The 19786-nt window shown below is 47.9% G+C and overlaps 1 protein-coding gene across 1 annotated transcript; it reads right to left on the bottom strand.

The window, feature by feature from the left end:
• Positions 1 to 18576, bottom strand: BPIFB1 (BPI fold containing family B, member 1). Its single transcript, XM_006860684.1, has 15 exons — positions 18462 to 18576; positions 15711 to 15843; positions 14941 to 15048; positions 14015 to 14164; positions 12959 to 13040; positions 11611 to 11674; positions 9434 to 9519; positions 6784 to 6963; positions 5907 to 5960; positions 5265 to 5423; positions 3399 to 3466; positions 2578 to 2623; positions 1708 to 1771; positions 767 to 843; positions 1 to 33 (listed from the first exon to the last, which is right to left on the bottom strand). The coding sequence occupies exons 1-15, from the start codon at positions 18574 to 18576 to the stop codon at positions 1 to 3; spliced, it is 1419 nt and encodes a 472-aa protein (XP_006860746.1).
• Between the last annotated feature and the right edge of the window lie 1210 nt (positions 18577 to 19786).

Genomic DNA, 19786 nt, shown 5'->3' on the forward strand with positions numbered 1-19786 from the left:
CTATGAGGAGGCTGGGGTGAGCACAAGGGCGTCCTGGAATTGGGGGAGAAAAGTCAAAGTGGGTCTTTACTGCCTAGCTGGAGATTTATACTGACTTTATCCTTGACAAGGTGCATGCTGGCTTTTGGGACGTCATGACTCTGAATGCACTCACATAGAATTTTTGGAGGGATCTAAAGAGGTGGGTCCAGTGTGTGAACTAGAACACCAGGAAGGGGTGTTTCCTGTTTGGTCACTGCTGTGACCCCAAGCACTCTTAAGCATGCCTGGCACTTAGTAGGTCTTCAAAAGTTATTCATTGAATGAATGAATGAATGAATGACAGGTAGGATGAGAAAACGTGGCAGTGTGTTGACCTCAGGCCACACCTGCCAGGATAGCCCACCTTCCAGGGTACCATCAAAGCGCTTTACAGATGAGGAGGTGAAGTCTGGAGAGGGGCTGACACTTGCCCAAGTCCCCCATGAGTGGAGCGCGGGTCCACCTCCCAGGACTCTCCCAGCTGCTGTATCCTTCCTAAACCCAAGCCCATCACCATTATGTCATTTCCTACTAATAGCGACCCTAGAGGACACAGCAGAAGTGCCCCATAGGGATTTTTTCCAAGGCTGTGAATCTTTATGGATGTAAATGGCCACATCTTCCTCCTATAGGTCAGCTTTGAACTGCTGACCTTTCAGTTAGCAGCCAAGAACTTAACCACTGCACCACCAAGACACCTCTATACCCTCTGTATATAGTATATTGAAGTCCATGGGCTACTCACCTTGGTCACAGAACATGCAGCTGCCTCAAATCCCAAATCCTTCATCACTGAAATTGGGATTCCGGATCTTAGTTTGCCTGAAATAACAAATGTGGTCAGTGACTGGTGGGCTTGTAGACTCGTGTTTGGAGTGTTTTCTCTGCTTGTCTGTTCTCCAGACACCCAGCATCTCCCCATCCTTTGCCTCTGATATCAGCTTCTGGCTGCTCACAAAGCATACCCTCACATCCTCTCACTTTCCTGCTCAAGAACCATCAGGAGCTCCCATGGTCCACAGCAGGGGTTTCAATACTTTGAGATTCTCCATTCTAATAAAATACTGAAATGGAGAAGGCAGGGTTGGCATGGGTTAGTAACGTTCTCTACCCATACAACAAAGGGCTGCCTCCACTGGTAGCAGAGACTACGATGCCAACAGAAGCAATGGCTAAGAAGTGTTGTGCACAGACTATATGTCAGGCACCACCTTGCAGATGTTACCTCATTTGCACCTCAGAGGCAGGTACTCTTATTTCCCCGTTTTACATATGGGGACAATTGAAGCTCAAGAGGAATTAAACAGCTTGTCCAAGGTAGCAGCCAGAAAGAGAGGGGACCAGGACTTGAACCCAGGTCTATGTGAGGCAGCTTGAGTGAACGCTGGTTGTCTGTTTACAGCTACAGCCCTGTGAGGTTGGGTCCTGCCTGGTTTGTTTCTTTGTGCCCAGGCTAAAGGCATTACTAGGTCTGTCTGGGAGGTCATTTCCAGGTGTGTGCTTGGAAGTTTGAACCACAAGGTCGGCCATTCAAACTCACCAACCGCACCTCAGAAACCCTATACAGGGTCACTATGAGTCGAAACCGACTTGACTGCACTTAACAACAACAATTCTGAAGGCTGAATGGAAAACGAATGAAAGGCCCCACTGGGAAACCCCAGCAGGAGAAGTAAAGTGACTCACCATTCTCATTAGGCAGCAGGATGGAAAGCAGGGTCTCGGTGACAATGTCTTTCAGAAGCTCAGGCTGGGAGAGAGTAGGGACATGTCACCCTGGCTGAAAATCCCAAGTCTTCCCCGTCATTCCCAGGATAGGGCAACTGGGGAGATGCTGAGATCCCTGGTCCCCTACCTGGTAGAGCAGCAAGGGTTCCTGGAACCTAGACAGACTGTGGCGGGCCACAAAAAGCCACCTCTGGCAGGTGGTGGAATTGGGTACAATGGAGAATGGGACTTCATGGCTCTGTTCCAGGCTAATTTGCTCTGAGGGAATGCTGTCCTTGCTTGTCTGAGTTTTAAAATAACTTAAACTTTAAATACTATAAAATATTTAAAATGTAAGTATATTAAAAAAAGTAAAATATGCTTAAAAAATTAAAAACAAAACAAAATACAAGGACCAAAGGAAAGATGGCAACAGGCAGAGTTTGCCATTTTGAGACAGATTCAGTCAGACTCAGATGGGGAAACTGAGGAATAGCAGGGAAGAGGCTACCCAGAGTCACTAGGAGAGCCTATATAAGCAAAATGAGATTGTGAAGAGAAGCGGAGATCTGTTTTTTAATTTAGGATCAAAGCTTCCCTGAAGGACAGTGAGTGTGTGTGAGTATAAGTATCGCTGTGTGTGAGTGTATCCAGCAGTTAACACCCAAGCCAGGAAGTCTGCGGCTATTGCCACGCCTCTTCCCTCTTCCTCCTCAACAGCTAGAGATTCCAGGCCAGGCAGCCTCACCTGATGCTCATCTCAGACCAGAACTTTGTGGCAATGTTTCTTTTTGGGACAAACCATTCTGGACCATCCCAGCGTCCCGGGGACAAACTGCTTGTACTCACGTTGAACAAGCCAATCCCTGAGTTCATCAGTTGGATCCGATCAGCGCTACAACAGAAGATGAGTGTGAGAATGGCTCTTCGGGACCCCACTCATTCATACAATCAACAAATATTTATTGAGTACCTTTTGTGTACCAGGCACAGTGCTGTTTCTGTAGAGATAGCAGTAAACCAAACACAATTTTTGCTCTGTGGAGCTTACAGTTGAATGGGGGGATAGGAAACACACAGTGGCCCCAAGAACGAGGACTGTGGTGAACTGGGGGCCCAGGCCCCTTCTAAAGGGGACACCTGGTTCCTAACTCTGGTGTTTGTTACTGTATATGAATACATGCCCAAGGGACCAGATATTCTGATTTTTATATGTGGCAAATAATTTATGTTAAAAAACTAATTATGTGTGGGCTGATCATACCACCCTGTGGGGTTGGTTTGTCCCAGGAGGCTCCAGCTTGCAGTCCTGAGCTACTCTCTGGGGAAGCAGGGAAGGGTGGGCTGGGGGAGAACAGGCAAGGACATGGTGTCTGGGTGTGGCTGTCAGGTTCCCTGGTCCCCAGTGTTAGGCTCAGTCTCAGACATGTGGGCAGGCCATTCCTGATGGCCAGGACCAGCCTGTTCTGTGGCTGCTGCTAGACCTTTTCCCTCTCCCTCAGTCCTTGATGTGGCTGCTGACTCTGGACCAGGCAGCTACCTGTAAGTCCTGGAGCAGCCTTTACCGGATGGTCAGCTCGCAGAGGCTCAAAATACTCTACGAAATCTGATGGTCACAGGGCATGATTGGTTTTCATCACTGCAGTCTTTCCAGTGGTTTCCATGCTTACCTGATTTCATTTAAGTTGAGCATAAGTTGATCACCTTCAGTGTAAAACTGAGCTTCAGAACTAGCTTCCTGCAAGAAGAGAAGCGCATGTCCCATTTCTTCTAAGAGGATGTGTCAAGTATGAAGTGCTGGGGGTTATACAAGGAGTCTCGAGGGTCAAGTTGACACAGTTTGAATCTCAGCTACTAGCTCTGTAACTTTGAGAAAGGGTTTGACTTCTCTGGTTTTTCCTTATCTATTAAATGGGATAACAGCTATGCTCTTGTTTGTAAGTGTCACTGAGTCAGTTCTGGTTCATAGTAACCCTATGCAAGCAGAATGAGACACGGCCCTGTCCTGCGCCATCTCACAAACAGTCACGGTGTTAATCTGTCTTGTGGAGGGTCTTCCTCTTTATTGCTGACCCTCTTCTTTTCCAAGCATGATATACTTACTCCTTATTTAACAGATTCAACATAGGATTGTTGTGGGGGATAGTGATGATGATGGTGACAAAGATGGTGGCACTATGCATGGAACTCTCACGGTATGCTGTGTCATACAAGTCTCTCCTTCCATCCTCACAACCTATGAGGTGGCTCTATTATTACCCCATGGTAGAGGTGAGGAAACTGGGAGACAGAGAAAATAAACAAACACTTGGTAAATGTTAACCACTCTTACTGAAAAGGGCAGACGCTAAGCCAGAACCCAAATATGGGGGTCCAAGATGTGCACCAGCAGTTTTATCCTGAGAGCAGGGTAGGAGGCTCTAGCTCCAGGCCTAGGCTGTGGATCTTTTGAAAAATACATGCTATTGACTAGGGGGAGAGTCCCAGCAGGAAGTGAGGTTGGCCTGAGTCTATTCCCACTGCTGGTCATTGTGTGTGTGTGTGTGTGTGTGTGTGTGTGTATAGATCAGAATGTCCTTCAATACAGGAAGCCAAGACACAGTGCTGAACAACTCAGAGGTGCCATTCACCTTATAGTTTTTGTGAACAGTTGTTGTTAAGTGCTATTGAGTCGGTTCTGACCCATAGCAACCCTGCACAGGGTTTCTGAGGCTGTAAATCTTTACATAACCAGAAAGCCTCATCTTTCTCCCACAGAGTAGCTGGTAGTTTCGAACTGCTGACCTTGCGGTTCGCAGCTCGATTTGTAACCACTATGCTACCAGATCTCCTTTTGTGAACAGTAGTCCCTGCTATAATCATAATGTGAGCATTAGTCTCCTATTTGGGAGTCTCCCTTGGTTAAGCACAGAAGGCCTTGATTACCCGGCACCCAACAACAAGTCTGCCTCATCTATCGTCTCCTTTGCCTTCTAAAATGGATGGTGTGGGTGCTCCCTCAAGAACACTAGCTGCTGTGAGTGTTGTTCTCATGGTTCACACAGGCCCCTAATTTCCCTTCTGTGGAAACTTGTCCTTGCTTGAGCAGAGCAGCCTTGCTGGGAGGTTAGATTCTCCTACTGTTGGGAACCACTGGTGACTAATGATGGGTACCAAAGGCCAATCCTCTTGTTTCAATGTGGGGTAAGCTCTGTGGACCCATGAGGGGATAGCCAGCCTGCGAAGGAAGGGTGACAGATGGAGATGGAGAAGAAGACATGACCAAGCACTTGGATCCAGCTATTCCTGAAGGCAAAATCATCTAGATGTTTCAGTTATCTGCGCTAATACAATTTCTTTTGTGCACATGAGTTAGTTTCTGCCAGAGCTGCATGCCCAGAGCACCTAACTCTTGGATCAGAACTCTTCTCCCTCCGCATCCCTGATGGATGACAAGAAAGGTGGGGGTGTTTATCAAAGCAGGAGGGGTAACCAGGAAAGTGTGATCAGGAGTGCTCCCCCAGGTTGCTGCCACTGTCACAGATGACTGAACTCACAATGCCCAGAGTGAAGAGAGGACGGCGGACTTCATTGGTGGCAAACATCTCCAATATGATCAGCTGAGCCACCTTGGCAGTGCCCTGGCTCAAAAGGAGCTTGGGGCTTTCCTGAAGTAAGATCTTCACAATCTGTGTGGGCCCCAGCTGATCCGCAGCCTAGAAGGACATCAGATTCACATGTGACCTCCCAAGTACCTCACCTTAACCCACAGATGCCATGTAGCCCAGGTGGCCTGGTCCTGCCCACCTTTCTTGCCTTCCTGCCTCCTGCATGTGCTCATCACAATCCCCTTCCCTTTTCAAGGTCCTTTTCAAGGTTCTTCCCACCTTTGGTTATGCCGTTCCTCTGCCTGGAATACATGTCCCTTCATGGAAGCACTCCCTAACTTCCCAGACTTGATCAGCTGCCTCAGTAATGCTTCCACACCCTTAGAACCTCTCCTTTGATGTTGTACTTGTAACAACATTTTTTCTATGCAAGCATTTGATTCAGCTCCAACAGCCCCATTAGATTGAAGTCTCTGTGGGGACAGGGACAGTGCTGGGAGGAAAGCGAGTAGTCCCTCACATATTCTCCCCAGAAGCCCATGTCAGATCCCAGAAAATACCCACCGAACTGCAGAGAGCAAATGGACCCACCTTTTCATTGATCACCTTGATGCTTGACTTCAGCTGTTGGGCTAGCTCGGGAAGCTGAGGGCAAGAGGAAATCAGAAAAAGTCAGCCAGAGGGGGAGACAAGATATGCTTCCAGAAACTCACTGATGGGACGGTGGTTTTCTGTTATTGTTAAGTGTCATTGTGTTGGTTCCAACTTATAGTGACTCTGTATAGTCGCTATAAGTCACTGTCTCGTCACTATATAGTCACTGACCTTGTGGTCAGCATTCTGGTACTTATCCTTCAGTGCCACACCAAGACTCCGAAGGTTTTCTAGACCCTTAGAAACACTGGGCAGGCCAGGTGGTTCATGACACATGCATGTCACTGCTGGAACAACAGCCCCTATGTCAACTACTGTGGGGCGTGGGACCCCCACTGACCTGAGCTTTCCTGTGGGTGATGGTGGTCATGGATTATGGGCTGTTCCCCAATCCCAGAGTACATAGAGAGTCACCCCAATTCTTAGCACAGTCACCACTGTGGTTGCTAGTGACCCCTACTGTTTCCTCACCATCCCAGCCCCTTAGTCTGAGTTCTAATCTTTAAGAACCTGCTGATTTGTTGCCTGCCAGCTGGCCCGAATTCCTGCCACCCTCTCAGTATTGATCCTTGGCTTGACGGGACTGCTATTTGGTGAAGGAAGCAGATGGATGAGTTTCCAGAGAGAAGAATAGGATAAGGATTGAACCTTACAGGGAAGATGTTGAGTCTGTTGGAGTCAAGGATGTACTCTCTATCACTGAAGGGATTTAAATGAGCCTGACACAGGAGTACTGCTTGGGGCCCTAGGATCCCTACACCCTCTCTGACTCAGGAAGTTCCCATGATGCAGTCTGCCCCATGCCGAGGCTTACCACGTAGTCCAATAGCACTGCAAGTTCTTCTGGAGGGAGCAGGGCAGCCATTGCAGCATTCAACACATCCTGCCTCACAATGAGGCTGAAGGGGGTGCTGTCCAGGGAGGGAATAGTCAGAGATGTTGAAGAGCCATTGAACCAATTGGTCACCTGTCCTTGGGAGTCCAACAGTTTGGCCTGAGGAGACACAGAACAAAGAGTTGACTGAGAATTTTAGCTCCACTGTTTACCATTTAACAAACCAACTCATATAGAGAGCCTGTATAGGGTTTCTGAGACTAAATCTTTTTGGAAGCAGAAAGGCTTGTTTTTTTTTTTTTCTAGAGCAGCTGGTGGGTTTGAACTGCTGCCCTTGTAGTTAGCCATCCAGTGCTTATCCCACAGTACCACAAGGGCTCTTTACCCTATAACAACCAAGAAAGAAATGATACCTTCCGTGTTTCTCTTTTTACATTTGCTGCTGGGAAGCTTAGCCTACAATTCAGTGCCTTGGTGGATTTATCTCAAATGCCTGATAATATCTACTCCAACTGCAACCCTCAAATAATCTGTGACTTTGACTTTTTTTAAACTCAGGTGACTCATTTTGCACCTATAGTTCAACTTCTCACATACCCCAAACAATTTGGGTGAAGGAAAAATTCAAAAGGCAACAAAAATGGTAGAAATGTTTGATGCTATGATTTCCCAAGGGAGCCATGAAAGCTGGATTGTGTGGTGCACACAGCCTGGGTTGATATGGTTCCTCCCGGTGCACACAGCATGGATGTGTGAGAAATGTTGTCTATACTGACAAACGCTCAAGTAATCCAATCTGTACTCAGTTTAGTGAGAGTGAGGTTTTCTTTATTCAATTTTGCAAAATCAGGCACCCAGCCCAGTAGGCACAGGCAGACAGGCCACATGGCCTGCCACAAATGGCTTTTATTTCTACAAAAAGCCCCTCCTCCAGTTTCAGCTTCTCATATACAAGTCTATGGCATGTCCTAGTCCCATTTTCACTTCCCCCAGAGAAGCCAAAATGGCTAGCTATGGTCTTAATGACTTATTTAAATTTCCTAGTCCTCTAACAGCCTGCTTACATATCCCTGGATGTAAATCAACAATCTGTCTGCCTGGTCTAGCAATCTCATGAATTCCTGAAGATGGACCACACCCACAAGAGTTATTTCTCACAGATGTGTACTTCCATATTTTATAGAGCGCTAACTAAGAGCTCTGGAAGCGTAGTGGTTACGAATCGGGCTATGAACCGCAAGGTCAGCAGTTTGAAACTACCAGCTGCCTCGCGGGAGAAAGAAGAGGCTTTCTACTCCTGTAAAGATTTACAGCCTCGGAAACCCTGTACAGGTCGCTGTGGGTTGGAACCGACACGACGGCACTTAACAACAACAAGGAGCTCTGGTAGCGTAGTGGTTACGAATCCGGCTGCGAACTTTAAGGTCAGCAGTTTGAAACTACCAGCTGTTCTGTGCGAGAAAGATGAGGCTTTTTGCTCCCATAAAAATTTACAGCACAGCCTTGGAAACCCTGTACAGGATCACTGTTAGTCGGAATCGACTCCAGGCACATAGTCATATAACATTACCTGATAGTGTACTGGATTATGAGGTGGGCTGTTAACTGCAAAGATGACAGTTCGAATTTATTAGCAACTCCTAGGGAGAAAGAAGGCTTTCTGCCCCCATAAAGAGTTACAGCCTTGGAATCTCTATACAGGGACACTATGAGTCGGAATCAACAAACACCATCAACCACCAACATTTCCTAGGCACTAACGTCTGCTGGGCCCCATGCATTCTAATTTTATCCTCTCCTCAGTGATTAATGGAGTCCTGGTATGGATCTGTAGGTTAATGCGCCAGACTGCAAACCCGTTTGAACTGCAAGGTCAGCAGTTCAAGTTCACCAGTTGCTCCTAGGAAACCCTATAAGGGGTGCAACCGACTCGATGGCACTTAACAACAACAACGACAGTGATTATTACTATCTACAAAAGGAGCTCTGGTAGCGTAGTGGTTACGAATCGGGCTGTGAACCTTAAGGTCAGCGGTTCGAAACTACCAGCCGTTCCGCGGGAGAAAGATGAGGCTTTCTACTCCCGTAAGGATTTACACCCTCGGAAATCCTGTACAGGGTCGCTATGGGTCAGAACCGACTCGACGGCACTTAACAACAACAACAACAACAAACATTTTATAGATGAAAGTAAGGATCCAAGAGGTGAAAATGCTTGCCCAAAGTCACACAGACAGAGAGAACTGAGACCAGGGAAGAAACAGGTCTTTGCAATTCTCAATGATGTGTCATGATCCTGGGATCAGCCAGGGCCCACTCTTTCAAGGTCACCAGAGATTTGGAGATTGGCAGAGTCTTGCCTGAGAGAAAAGGCAGAAGGCCCAGAACATATACTCCTGGTCCTAGCTGGTGAAATCCGATTCGGAGCACAGATCTCCCTGGGTCGATATTCTGTGTGTGGACCTTAGGTTCCACCTGCTGGTTTTTCTCCCTCAGATGGTTTGCGTGGGGCTTGCTCAGTCTATTGTGACTTTTCTGAGTTTTCCCAATTGTAACTGGTGTTGTCTCCCTTGAGACAGACCTATGCTGTCTGAGTCTGGGTGTTCAGGGAAGGTCCTGTGACACTCACCTTCAGGCTGAGCTGGATGACATTACTCTTGATGGCAGAAGACAAAAGGTCGAACTCCAGGCGGTTAAAGCCTAGGGAAACGGGCACTGCGCAGGGACAAGAAGACAGTTCTGTGAGGGTGGAGGGCTGAATGGTGTGGGAGAGAAGCAGGAGTAGTAATGATGATGTTGACAAAGGCAATGGTGATAATAATAATGACTGGTATTTACGTGCTTAATATTAAGTGCCAAGCACTGTTCTAATTTTCACAATACCCTATGAATTAGGTCCTGTTATTAACTCATTTTACAGATTTTGAGAAGACTTGGAACCAGTCAGCCTTATGCCAACTCGCGAAAAAAATGGAACTATTTTGCTTGTAACTTTCCATGTCCCCTGCTAGACTGACCGGCACCTCCCAGTTTGGGTACCTAGACTTTATCTGTTCTCGTTGGGATTCCCAATTTGGCCACCAGGTGGTGGTAGTGTCTCATCTACCCAGGGCTGTGGCGTTGTAAGAAAGGTGAGGACTGGGGAGACCAGGGCTCAGACTAGCATTTTTTCCAGCCGGCTCAACACTTGGCCCCGCCCACTCCCTGAGAGATCCCGGGACCTGCACCGGAAAAGGAGCCAGACAGATCTGGGGTTGAGCTCCAGTGACTGGTTTCTTCTCACCTCTATTTATGGTTGTTGTTAAGTGCCGTTGAGTCGCTTCTGACCCATAGCTACCCTGTATAGTGTTTCCAAGGAGCAGCTGGTGAGCTTGAACCACTGACCTTGCAGATCAAATGACTTTGCAGTCTGACGCATTATGACGCATTAACCCGCCAGGACTAAGTCGATTTACTCATCTTAAAGTGAGGGTGTAAATGGAACCATGGCGGGGCGCTGTAGGTTAAGCACTGGACTACTAACCACAAGGTTTACTGTTCAAACCCACCACCAGCTGCCCCTTGGAAGCCCTGTACAGGGTCACTATGAGTCAGAACCTACTCCATGACAGTTAACACCAACATTAGTAATACTTGCTTCATAAGGTTGGAGACAACTGGCACCTATTAAGAGTGTAATAAAGTTGGCTCAGATCTGAATGACTTCAGACTTGGAACTGAAAGAAATGAATTCAAGCCTTCCCCTATCGTTGCTTTCCTCTGTGAACTTGGACAAATGGCTTAATTTCTCGGAGCTCAGTTTCCTTATTTGGAGAGGGGTACTGATTGCTAGGTGTCCTGGTGTGGCGCTGTGGGCTGATGCATCAGACTGCAAAGCTGTTTGAACTGCAAGGGTGGCGGTTCAAGCTCACCAGCTGCTCCTTGGAAACCCTATACAGGGTTGCTATGAGTCATAATTGATTCGACGGCACTTAACAACAATAAATGATTGCTAGGGTTGTCTGAGGACTTGGCCCATAGTAAATGCTCCAGGTATATTAATTCTGTTCTCTTCTTTCCACTCCTTTCTGGCTGCTCTTGGAATAAGCCTCAGCACCCTCAAAAACAAAACCAATCTCCACTCTGCAGCAGCCCACATCCTTTTATCTCTTGTAATTCTTGTTGTTGTTGTTGTTGTTGTTAAGTGCTGTCAAGTTAGTTCCGACTCAGCGACCCTATATAGGATTTCTGAGGAGCAGCTGGTGAGATTGAGCTGCCGACCTTGCAGTTCACATGCCGCCTTCCTGGACACAGATCTTGTCCCTTCCCTTGTCCCCTCATCCCTCAGACACTGTGGTTGCTGTGTTGCTGGCTTGCTCACTCACTCACCCACCGACCCGTGCATCCAGCACACTTTTGTAAGTATGTCTGTGTGCCAGGCAGAGAACCTGGAACTTTCCTGTAAACTTTCACCCCCACTGGCAATCCTATGAAGTAGAAGTTCATAACCCCTATTTTATAGATGAGAAAACTGAGGCTAAAAGGAGGTGGAGTGACATATCCAAAGGAAAGTAACAAAGATGGGATTTGAACTTGAGTTTACCTGGGGTTCCGCAGCCCACACCTTTCCCACTGTACCTGCTGGCCTCACATAGAGCCCTGCACATAGTAGGTGCTTGTGATATTGTATTTGTGGTGAATTTCCGTCTGTGGGTGTAGGGGAGGGAACCCATTGCGGCTCATCTGACCTGCTGGTGGGCCCAAGTTTCAGAACAGGCCTGACTGGCTCAGTCTTAAAGGAGAGTGGCAGGAGAGCAGTGCGCCTACCTCGCACCAGGCGCAGGAGGTCAGCATACATGTCCTTCAAGGATGTCTGGATCACAGGACACAGCTGCAACAACACAAACAGGAGTTTCATCAATGAGGGGCCGGAATGCACTGAATTTCTCATCCCCAACACTGCATTTGGCTATTAGTTGTCACCCGTTGGGGGCGTTGTGCTATGGTCAAGTAGAGACCAGTGATGCTACTAAATATCCCACAATGCACAGGTGAGCCACCCACCCCTTCCAATGATGGGAAACTGAGTGAGGTTGAGAGAATGTGGTCTCACTTGTTCTGCTTAAGGAGGACACTCAGCATTGGATTCCCATGGCTGTGGGACCCAAAGTTTTTGTTCTCTGCTCAGAGGCAGCCCATTTTCCAGGGCCGTGCTCCAAGGTTGTTTAAAACCTTCTAGTTGACTATGTCTTACTACTCTTTAGAAATGACAATGCACTTTGAGAAATATTCTTTTCTTTCTTTCTATGATTAACTGTTCCCTGTCCCCAACTACTTTGCCAACCTAGAACTCAGAGGCTATAAATTCCCAGTCAAGGAACTGCCTACTGCTTGTACATCCTCTCCCACAATCTCCCTTCCTTCACTCCTACTAGTGGGTCAAATCAGTTTTTATGAGTTGGAACTGATTTGACAGTACTTAACAACAACAACAATTATTTTACTACATTTTATTATTATCTATGATTCTTAAGTCATAGATAATAATAAAATGTAGTAGTGGTCACGAATCGGGCTGCAAACCTTAAGGTCAGCAGTTCAAAACTTATCAGCTGTTCCACAGGAGAAAGATGAGGTTTTCTGCTCCTATAAAGATTTATAGCCTTGGCAACCCTGTACAGGGTTGCTATGGGTCGGAACCGACTCGATGGCACATAACAACAACAACAAATGGCTCTTAAGATTATTTACATTTTTGTGTCTGTATGGTGGAGATATACAATAGTGTGTTATTGTACATGTCTTCTCAACTGTCTGTGTTCTGTGACATCACACTGGTAGCTTGCAGCCAACCATGGAGGGAGTATTTACACCGTGGCAATCAGCAAGTGTTACAAACCAAGGCTTCCTGCTCTTACCTTCTCCAGAGTTCATTGTTAAATATCTACCAGCACATCAAGTTATCAGCCTGAGTCCCCCTGACTGACTTTTGGGAAATCCATTACCTTGATCTCAACAATCTGCCATGTTCAGTCATCATACCTGATAGAATTGGCCAGATCCAGCAGTTTCATGCTCCAAGAGACTCTCATCCCTCAGCACCAGTTTATAGTTCCACCCCAGTCCTGTAGGGGGCACAATCCTCACAGACTAGAGAGGCCCTGATTTCACTCACCTGACTTTTCACCAGTTTGGGCAGGGCTGGCACCAGGAGATTCATGACTTTGTTTGCAAAGGAGTTGACCAGAAAGGAGAGCCTTCCGAAGAGGTGAAGGGAAAGAGAAGTTAGGAAGGACCAGAGATAATCGTCCATTCCTGATTTTACAAAAGGGGAAATCAAGTCCAGGGGAGGAAGGAATCTGACCAAGGCTATACAGCCTGTTAGGGGTAGAGCTGAGTGTAGACCCTGAGTCAGATGTAGAAAGTGTCAGAGAGTTCTCTGAGAGCAGGATCTAGGGGGAGGGATTGTCTTGAAATTTGTGCTGGACTGTGGGATAATAGGGATTGGCATGTGTCCCCATTCTCCTGCTAAGGAGAAATGAAAGGAAGCATAGTGTTTTTGAACACCTACCGTGTTCCACAAGGAGCCCTGATGGTGGTGTGGGTTAGGGACTGGGCTGCTAACCTCAAGGTCTGTGGTTCAAACCCACTCCTCACTTCATGGGAGAAAGATGAGGCTGCTCTCATAAAGATTTACAGTTTTGAAGACCCTAAATAGGGTCCCTGTGTGTAGGCAACAACTTGGTGGCAGGGAGTACTATGTGTCACACACTATTATGAGTGCCTTTTGGCTATTGCTTCATCTAATTCTCTCCCTGCTTTCTGGAAGATGTCATCAACTCTACAAATGAAGAAGTTGAGGCACAGAGCAGTGAAGTACCCAATGTCATGAAGATAGTAAATAAAGGAGCTGCATTTGCTTGACTCCAAAGCCTTTGTTTTTACACCATGGCTTTACCTGAGTTTACTTGGAGTGCTTGAGAGACCCTAGGAAGGAGGCCTCTCTCTACCTTTAAAGGTTTGTCCTACCTCCTGGTGTCATACCTCAAATGCCACCATTATTGCTTCCTTATGTTTTGAACTCTCTGAGACATTGTAGATTCATTCCAGAGGGATAAGTCCCTTTCTTTCCCTGAGCCTCAGTGATCTCCATCTGTAAAATTAGGCAAAACCAGCCCCTACTTCCCTCCGAGGCATGGTTGGAGGCCAGTGGGAGGCTGGCTGCACTCACTTGTGTAGGAGGCTGATGCGCAGGCTCCCTTGGCTATTGGAACAGCTGCTGAGGATGAGGCGGGCATGGCCCTGCCCGTTGCTCTCCACTTGGATGATGGCTAGGACCTCAGTCTCCATGTGCATCTCCACGATGCTCTTGACCAGTGGCCTGGGGGTGGAGGTGCAGGCCGTGTGAGCACCCTCTAAGCTGAAGCAAGCCTGCTGTCCCTCTGTCATCTGGCTCTCCTCCCATCTGCCTGGCTTCTCCTCAGTCTCCTTCTGGCTTCTCCTTGTCTCCCCGATTTCTTTTCCCCAACATGTCTCAGACTTGGGTTTTGGATTCCTCTCCTGCTTTAAATCCCATCCATATGACAACAGCTTCCAAACTTCTGCCTCATTCCTTATCCAGATGTCTTACAGGCATCTCAAATGTAACATGTAAAAAACTGAACTCTGTAGTGTTTCCCACACTTGCTCCCCAATCTTCAATGCTGGCCACTTCATCCTTCAAGTGGCAAAAAACCTTGGAGTCACCTTGGACTTCTCTCTCAGCTCACAGTCAATATACCATGAAACCCCATTGTCTCTGTATTTTCAGAACAACTCGACAATCCAACCACTTCTCACCCCTCCACTATTCCACAGCCTGTGGCCAGTCCTTCATTGTCACCTCTTGAATTACTGTCACAGTTCTGCCTCTCTGCCTCTACTTTTGATCCCAGAGCAACCTTCTTTAAAAATGTTGTCACTTTATGGGTCTCTTCTGCTCAGAACCCTTTACCCTCCTGTCTTCCTCAGTGAAAGCCAAACCCTCACCTTGCCTCACAAGGCCCTGTGTGATCTGGGCCCAGCTTCCTGCTGACCTAACCTCCCACCACTTTCCCTGTCCTAGATACTCACTGGTGCATGAGTAGGTGAACCCACCAGACCCACTGTGCCACTCACGTGTTGAATCCAGCCACCATGTCTAGTGGAATCTTGACCATTAACTCCTGACCATCCATCAAGGGTTGCACCTGAAGCTGCAGGATGCTGGCAGAGGTGACTTTTAGCCTGAATGAGATTTGGGAGAGATGAGAATCATGCCGTATGCTTAACTGAGCATTGTTGCCAAACTTGCTACCCCTCTATCTCTCCCACCTCCCCTGGGTGCCTGGCTGGTATCTGCAGCCCAAGCCCTGTCCACTGATCCCTTCCCAGCATGGTCTTGCCCCATCCCTCTCCTCCACCCCTGCTCATAGCATTATGACAATTCCCTCTCACTTGGATGATTAATTCCAGCTCATTGGACTGACCTTTAAGACTCTCTGTGACTGAGTCCCTCCCCTTAATCTGTACCCTAGGATGGAGCTCCAGCCATCCTGATGGAATCTTGCACATCCCTGTGCCTTTACCCCGCTGGCCTCTCTGCCGAGAATGCCATTTTCTTCTTGCCTCCTGGTGAACTCTGAGTCACTGGCTCAAGTATTACCTCCATTGAGAAGAGCCATCTCATTCCCACTTCGGGTGACCTTCCTCTGGGGTTACCACTATTAGAGTTCCTGTGTCACTATCTTGTAATTATTGTTAACTACTCTTAGAGCTTCTCAAAGGAGAGGTTTAGTCTGATTCATTTTCCATAGCTGGGCACAGAACTGATACAAATGGATGTTTGTTGACTGAGCATGTCAGTGTGTTCAGGGAAGTATTGTGGAAGTTTGTCCTGTTACACTTACCAGACAATATATTTCAGGATGGAGTTCACCAGGCTGCTCATGATGCCGTCAGATGACTCTTGCATGGCATCGAGCAAGGGCAACTGCTGGAGGATGCTGACGGCGTCATGCTCCTTCAGCTCCTCTGTCAACTCTAGAGGCAGACCCCAGGGTTAAGGTCCAGGGGGCGGTAAGAAGGATGGTTTGTGGGGACTTCAGGATGGGGAGGAGCATCACCCAGGGATACTTGGACCCTGATAGGAGGTGAGCATGTGGGCAGCTCCATCCTGACCATCTCCACTATGTACATGGGACTGTGAGGATGGTGGCCTAGATGGGTCATTTTCAAAAGAGCACTGAAGCTGGAGCACAGGTGGAGCCATTCAGCCCACTGGGTATTGCCAGGCTCTTCCAGGAGGGCTGGTAAGTACACCTGGCACATGGACTTGTATTCCCCCCACCAGTCAGTGGACACTTCCAGAACCGAGAGTCAGGGGCCCCACAAGGCCCTGTTTGGTGCAGTTTTGCTGCCCAAACACAATAGTTAACGATTCTCTGGTATCCACATCCTAAAAGCCTGCTGTCCAAAGACCCTCAGGTACAGAGCAGAGAAGGAGTGAGGAGGTTCAGGAGCCCTGGATACTGGTTACTCCAGACTTGCTGTGTGACTAGAGATTCACTGTGTCCAGCTAACAGTGGAGGTGGAAAGTGTGGGTCGCACCCACGTCCCCTCAATGCTTCTCACTGCCTGAGGACGTTTTGTCTGGCAGCCAGAGCTCTTTTGACTTAGGTGCAGAGTGGATGAGAGTGCTGGAAAGTTGGTGCCTCAGAAGCAGCCCTTAGTGAATAACTGATGAATCAGCCTCTTCAACTCAAGTGTGTGTCCTTGATTGTCTTCCAGAGTTCCAGTTCTCATAGTCAAGTTACTGCCTCTCAACTTTACACCTACCCTTTGTGCCCGCTCTGCTGCAATGGGGCTGGGTCCCACAAATATTCCTCCTTTGCTGACTGCCACAGTGTTAAGCCCTGATAGTAGCACTCTGGACAGGCACTGGAGGAGGAAGGGGCTTCCCTTCTTGGTCCAGGTGTGCACCTCTGTGATGCCGTTTCCCAATGGCTTTGGACTGCAAGTTCAGCAGCACTCCTGAAGGACTTCTCTGAGCTCTCCAGCTCATTTCCAGTCACCTCCAAGTGAGTCAGCAGCAGTTCTCCTTCCTCCTTGGAGGGCTTCTCCGAGAATTTCATAAGCATCTCAGCAGGCAGGTCTCCAACCGCTAGTAGCCTACTGACTTCAAACTTCACTATTCAGTAACTTCAGCCACAGCTTCTCCAACGTGGTTTGAGCCCGCTCCAAGTTTGTTCTGTCCTTGGATACTGCTTCTTCATCCTTATGATGTTCTTTAGAATTCCCTTTCTTTTCTCTCTTAGCCAATTTCCCATTACTCAAAAACTCCCTGATAACAATTCTTTTTATTCCATGTACCTGTTAGAAGTACTGTGTAGTTTCTGATCCCAGTCACACAGTGGTAAATGGCTTGGTTGTACTCCCTTTTACTTACTTGCTTCCACTGTCCTGCGGGTGTTGTTTGGGATTGTATCCCAACCAACTACTGGCACTCGACTCATATTCTAATATTGGGAAACCTAAACCACAGTTACTCATCTCCAAGTTCCTTCTGATTGAACTTTAGGCCCAGAGCATCTCTACTTCCTCCTGCGGCCTGTTAGAGCTCTCTGCTGCTCATCCTGGTTGAGGATCCAAGCCCTTGCCCATACAGTCCTGGCTCAGGGCTACTCAATACAGAGATTTGGTTCTCTAAGTGCTTTAACAGCGAACTTCCGGAGCTGACTAAGCATTCTGCTCCTTAGGAGACCATACTTGAGAATAGTGGTTTTCCCCAGAGACTATTTGGCATATCTGAAGATGTTTTTAGGTGTCACTACTGGGCTTGCATGCTCTTGTTGTTACTCATAGAGAGTCGAGTCCGTTCTGACTCCTAGCAACCCCGTATAGGGTTTCCAAGGCTGTAAATCTTTGCGGGAGCAGAAAGTCTCATCTTTCTCCCATTGATCAGCTAGTGTGTTCGAACCACAGACCTTGTGGCTTGCAGTCCAGTGCTTATCATACAGAGCCTATAATATGCTGAATAGATTCCCATAACAAATTGCTATCTAGTTCTAAATGCCAATAGCACTGAGATTCAGAAGCCCAGGCATAGAGTTTATAAAGTTCTTGTCTATTCCTGTCTTATCAGGTACTCACAACCATCCTGTGAGGCAGACCCTCAGTTTGTTCCAGAGGAAGAAATGGAAGGCTCAGGGACTTGCATAGGGCCATGCAGCTGGAGAAGGGTGAAGCTGTGCTGGAGCCCAAAGCCACTAGACTCCCAGTCAAGGCCCTCCATTCTGAGGACTGGAAGAACACTTGGTCTCACTCACAGGAGGTGCTCTGATGATGGATGGAGTTTCAGGATAGGAGAGTACAGAGGTAGTTATATCATCACATGTGCTGGCCATGCACCCCTTCTGAAGGATATGGGGAACTTTGGGTGCAGAATTCTTGGAACCCCAGATCTGTGGAACAGGACTCTCAGAATCATAAGCTCTTGAGATCATAGACACTCCACAGTTCACAGGTGGTCCAGTAAGTCTCCTCCCAGAGTTATGCATTGTACAGCCCTAGTGATGGGGCTCCTACCCTGCTTTGGAGGGCTCCCTCACCCACCCACCCCCTTGCCTTATAGTGATGAGACCTGGATGGTCAAGACTTACTTTCTTTGATGACTTCTGGGCCTAGGCTGAGAACTGCAGGGGGGAGGAGGGTGGCTTGTACCAAAGAAGCTGCCAGCAAACCACAGATGAGGGTGAAGGTCCACGGACTGGCCATCTTCCAGAAGGGTGGGTAAGCAGTACGTGGCAGATGTCAGAGCCTGGAGTGAGTACAGAAGGCCTTGTTGGTTGGGCAGAGAGGCCAACAGGAGGCCTGCTATGCCTGGTGAGGTGGAGCATGGGGCCCAGGAGAGGTGTTTAGGGCAGTAGTTAGGAGTGTGGGCTCAGTTGCCTGACTCTGCTCTGCTGCTTGCTAGATGTGTGGACCTAGACAAGCAAGGGACCTTTCTGTGCCTCAGTTTTCTCATCTGACAAATGGACATGACACCTACTTAATGTTATTGTTGAATCAGTTCTGACTCAAAGTGACCATGTATGGGGTTTCTCAGGAGCAGTTGGTGAGTTTGAACCACCAACCTTCAGTTCAAGCCGACTTTGCGGTCCAGTTTGGTTGAAACGCAAGGTTGGCGGTTCAAACTTACCAGCTGTTCCTCGGAAACTTTATACAGCGTTGCTATGAGTTGGCACTGACTCGATGGCACTTCACAATAACAACCAATGACCCAACTTCACTCAACCCCACTTCCCCCTTCCCTCCTTCTCTTGCTCTATAGAGTTCCAGCCTTTATAGGTTCCCAGAACATGCCTGGTTCTTTCCTGTGCTGGGCCTTTCCCCTTGTTTTGGAGTGCTTTCTCTCATCCTCAAATGCCTGTTGTTTTTGTTGCTAAGTGCCGTGAAGCCAGTTCTGACTCAAAGTGACTCTGTGCAGGGTGTCTGAGGAGTGGCTGGTGGGTTTGAACTGCCGACTTTGTGGTTTGCAGTCTAGTGCTGATCCTACAGCACCACATTCTGCCTGTTCATCTTTAAAAACCCTGTCCAGGTAGCATCTCCTCTGAAAGTTTCCCATCTCCAGCAAGAAGCTCAGCCCACACTTGGAGAAATGTTGCCTTGGGGGCATGAATGAGAGTGATCTGATAGAATTCCAAGTGGTGGAAGCAGCTTATGCTGTTCCCCTTGCCTTTCTCTTTCTCTTTCTCCTGTTGTTGTTAAGCGACATCGAGTCGGTTCTAACCCATAGCAAACCTGTATGGGGTTTCCAAGGAGCAGCTGGTGAGAGCTTGAACTGCCGACTTTGCAGTTCAGCACAGTAACTCCCAAGGCCACACCAGGACTCCTTTCTTAGCCTAATCAGCTTCAAAACTCAGCTTCTCAACGGACATATTACCTCCTCTAGGAAGCTTTCCGTGACTACCCTCTACTGTGTCCC

The sequence above is a fragment of the Chrysochloris asiatica genome, unplaced genomic scaffold (genome assembly GCF_000296735.1).
Source record: "Chrysochloris asiatica unplaced genomic scaffold, ChrAsi1.0 scaffold00039, whole genome shotgun sequence".
Taxonomy (NCBI): domain Eukaryota; kingdom Metazoa; phylum Chordata; class Mammalia; order Afrosoricida; family Chrysochloridae; genus Chrysochloris; species Chrysochloris asiatica.

Bases quoted from the DNA above. Each gene is read 5' to 3' on its own strand.
- BPIFB1 (XM_006860684.1), bottom strand. From the start codon at position 18,576: ATGGCCAGTCCGTGGACCTTCACCCTCATCTGTGGTTTGCTGGCAGCT. The intron at 14,165-14,940 runs GTGAGTGGCACA...CTCCACCCCCAG, and splicing joins ATGGTGGCTGGATTCAACAC to GCCACTGGTCAAGAGCATCG. The intron at 5,961-6,783 runs GTAAGCCTCGGC...TCTTGCCCTCAG, and splicing joins CAGTGCTATTGGACTACGTG to CTTCCCGAGCTAGCCCAACA.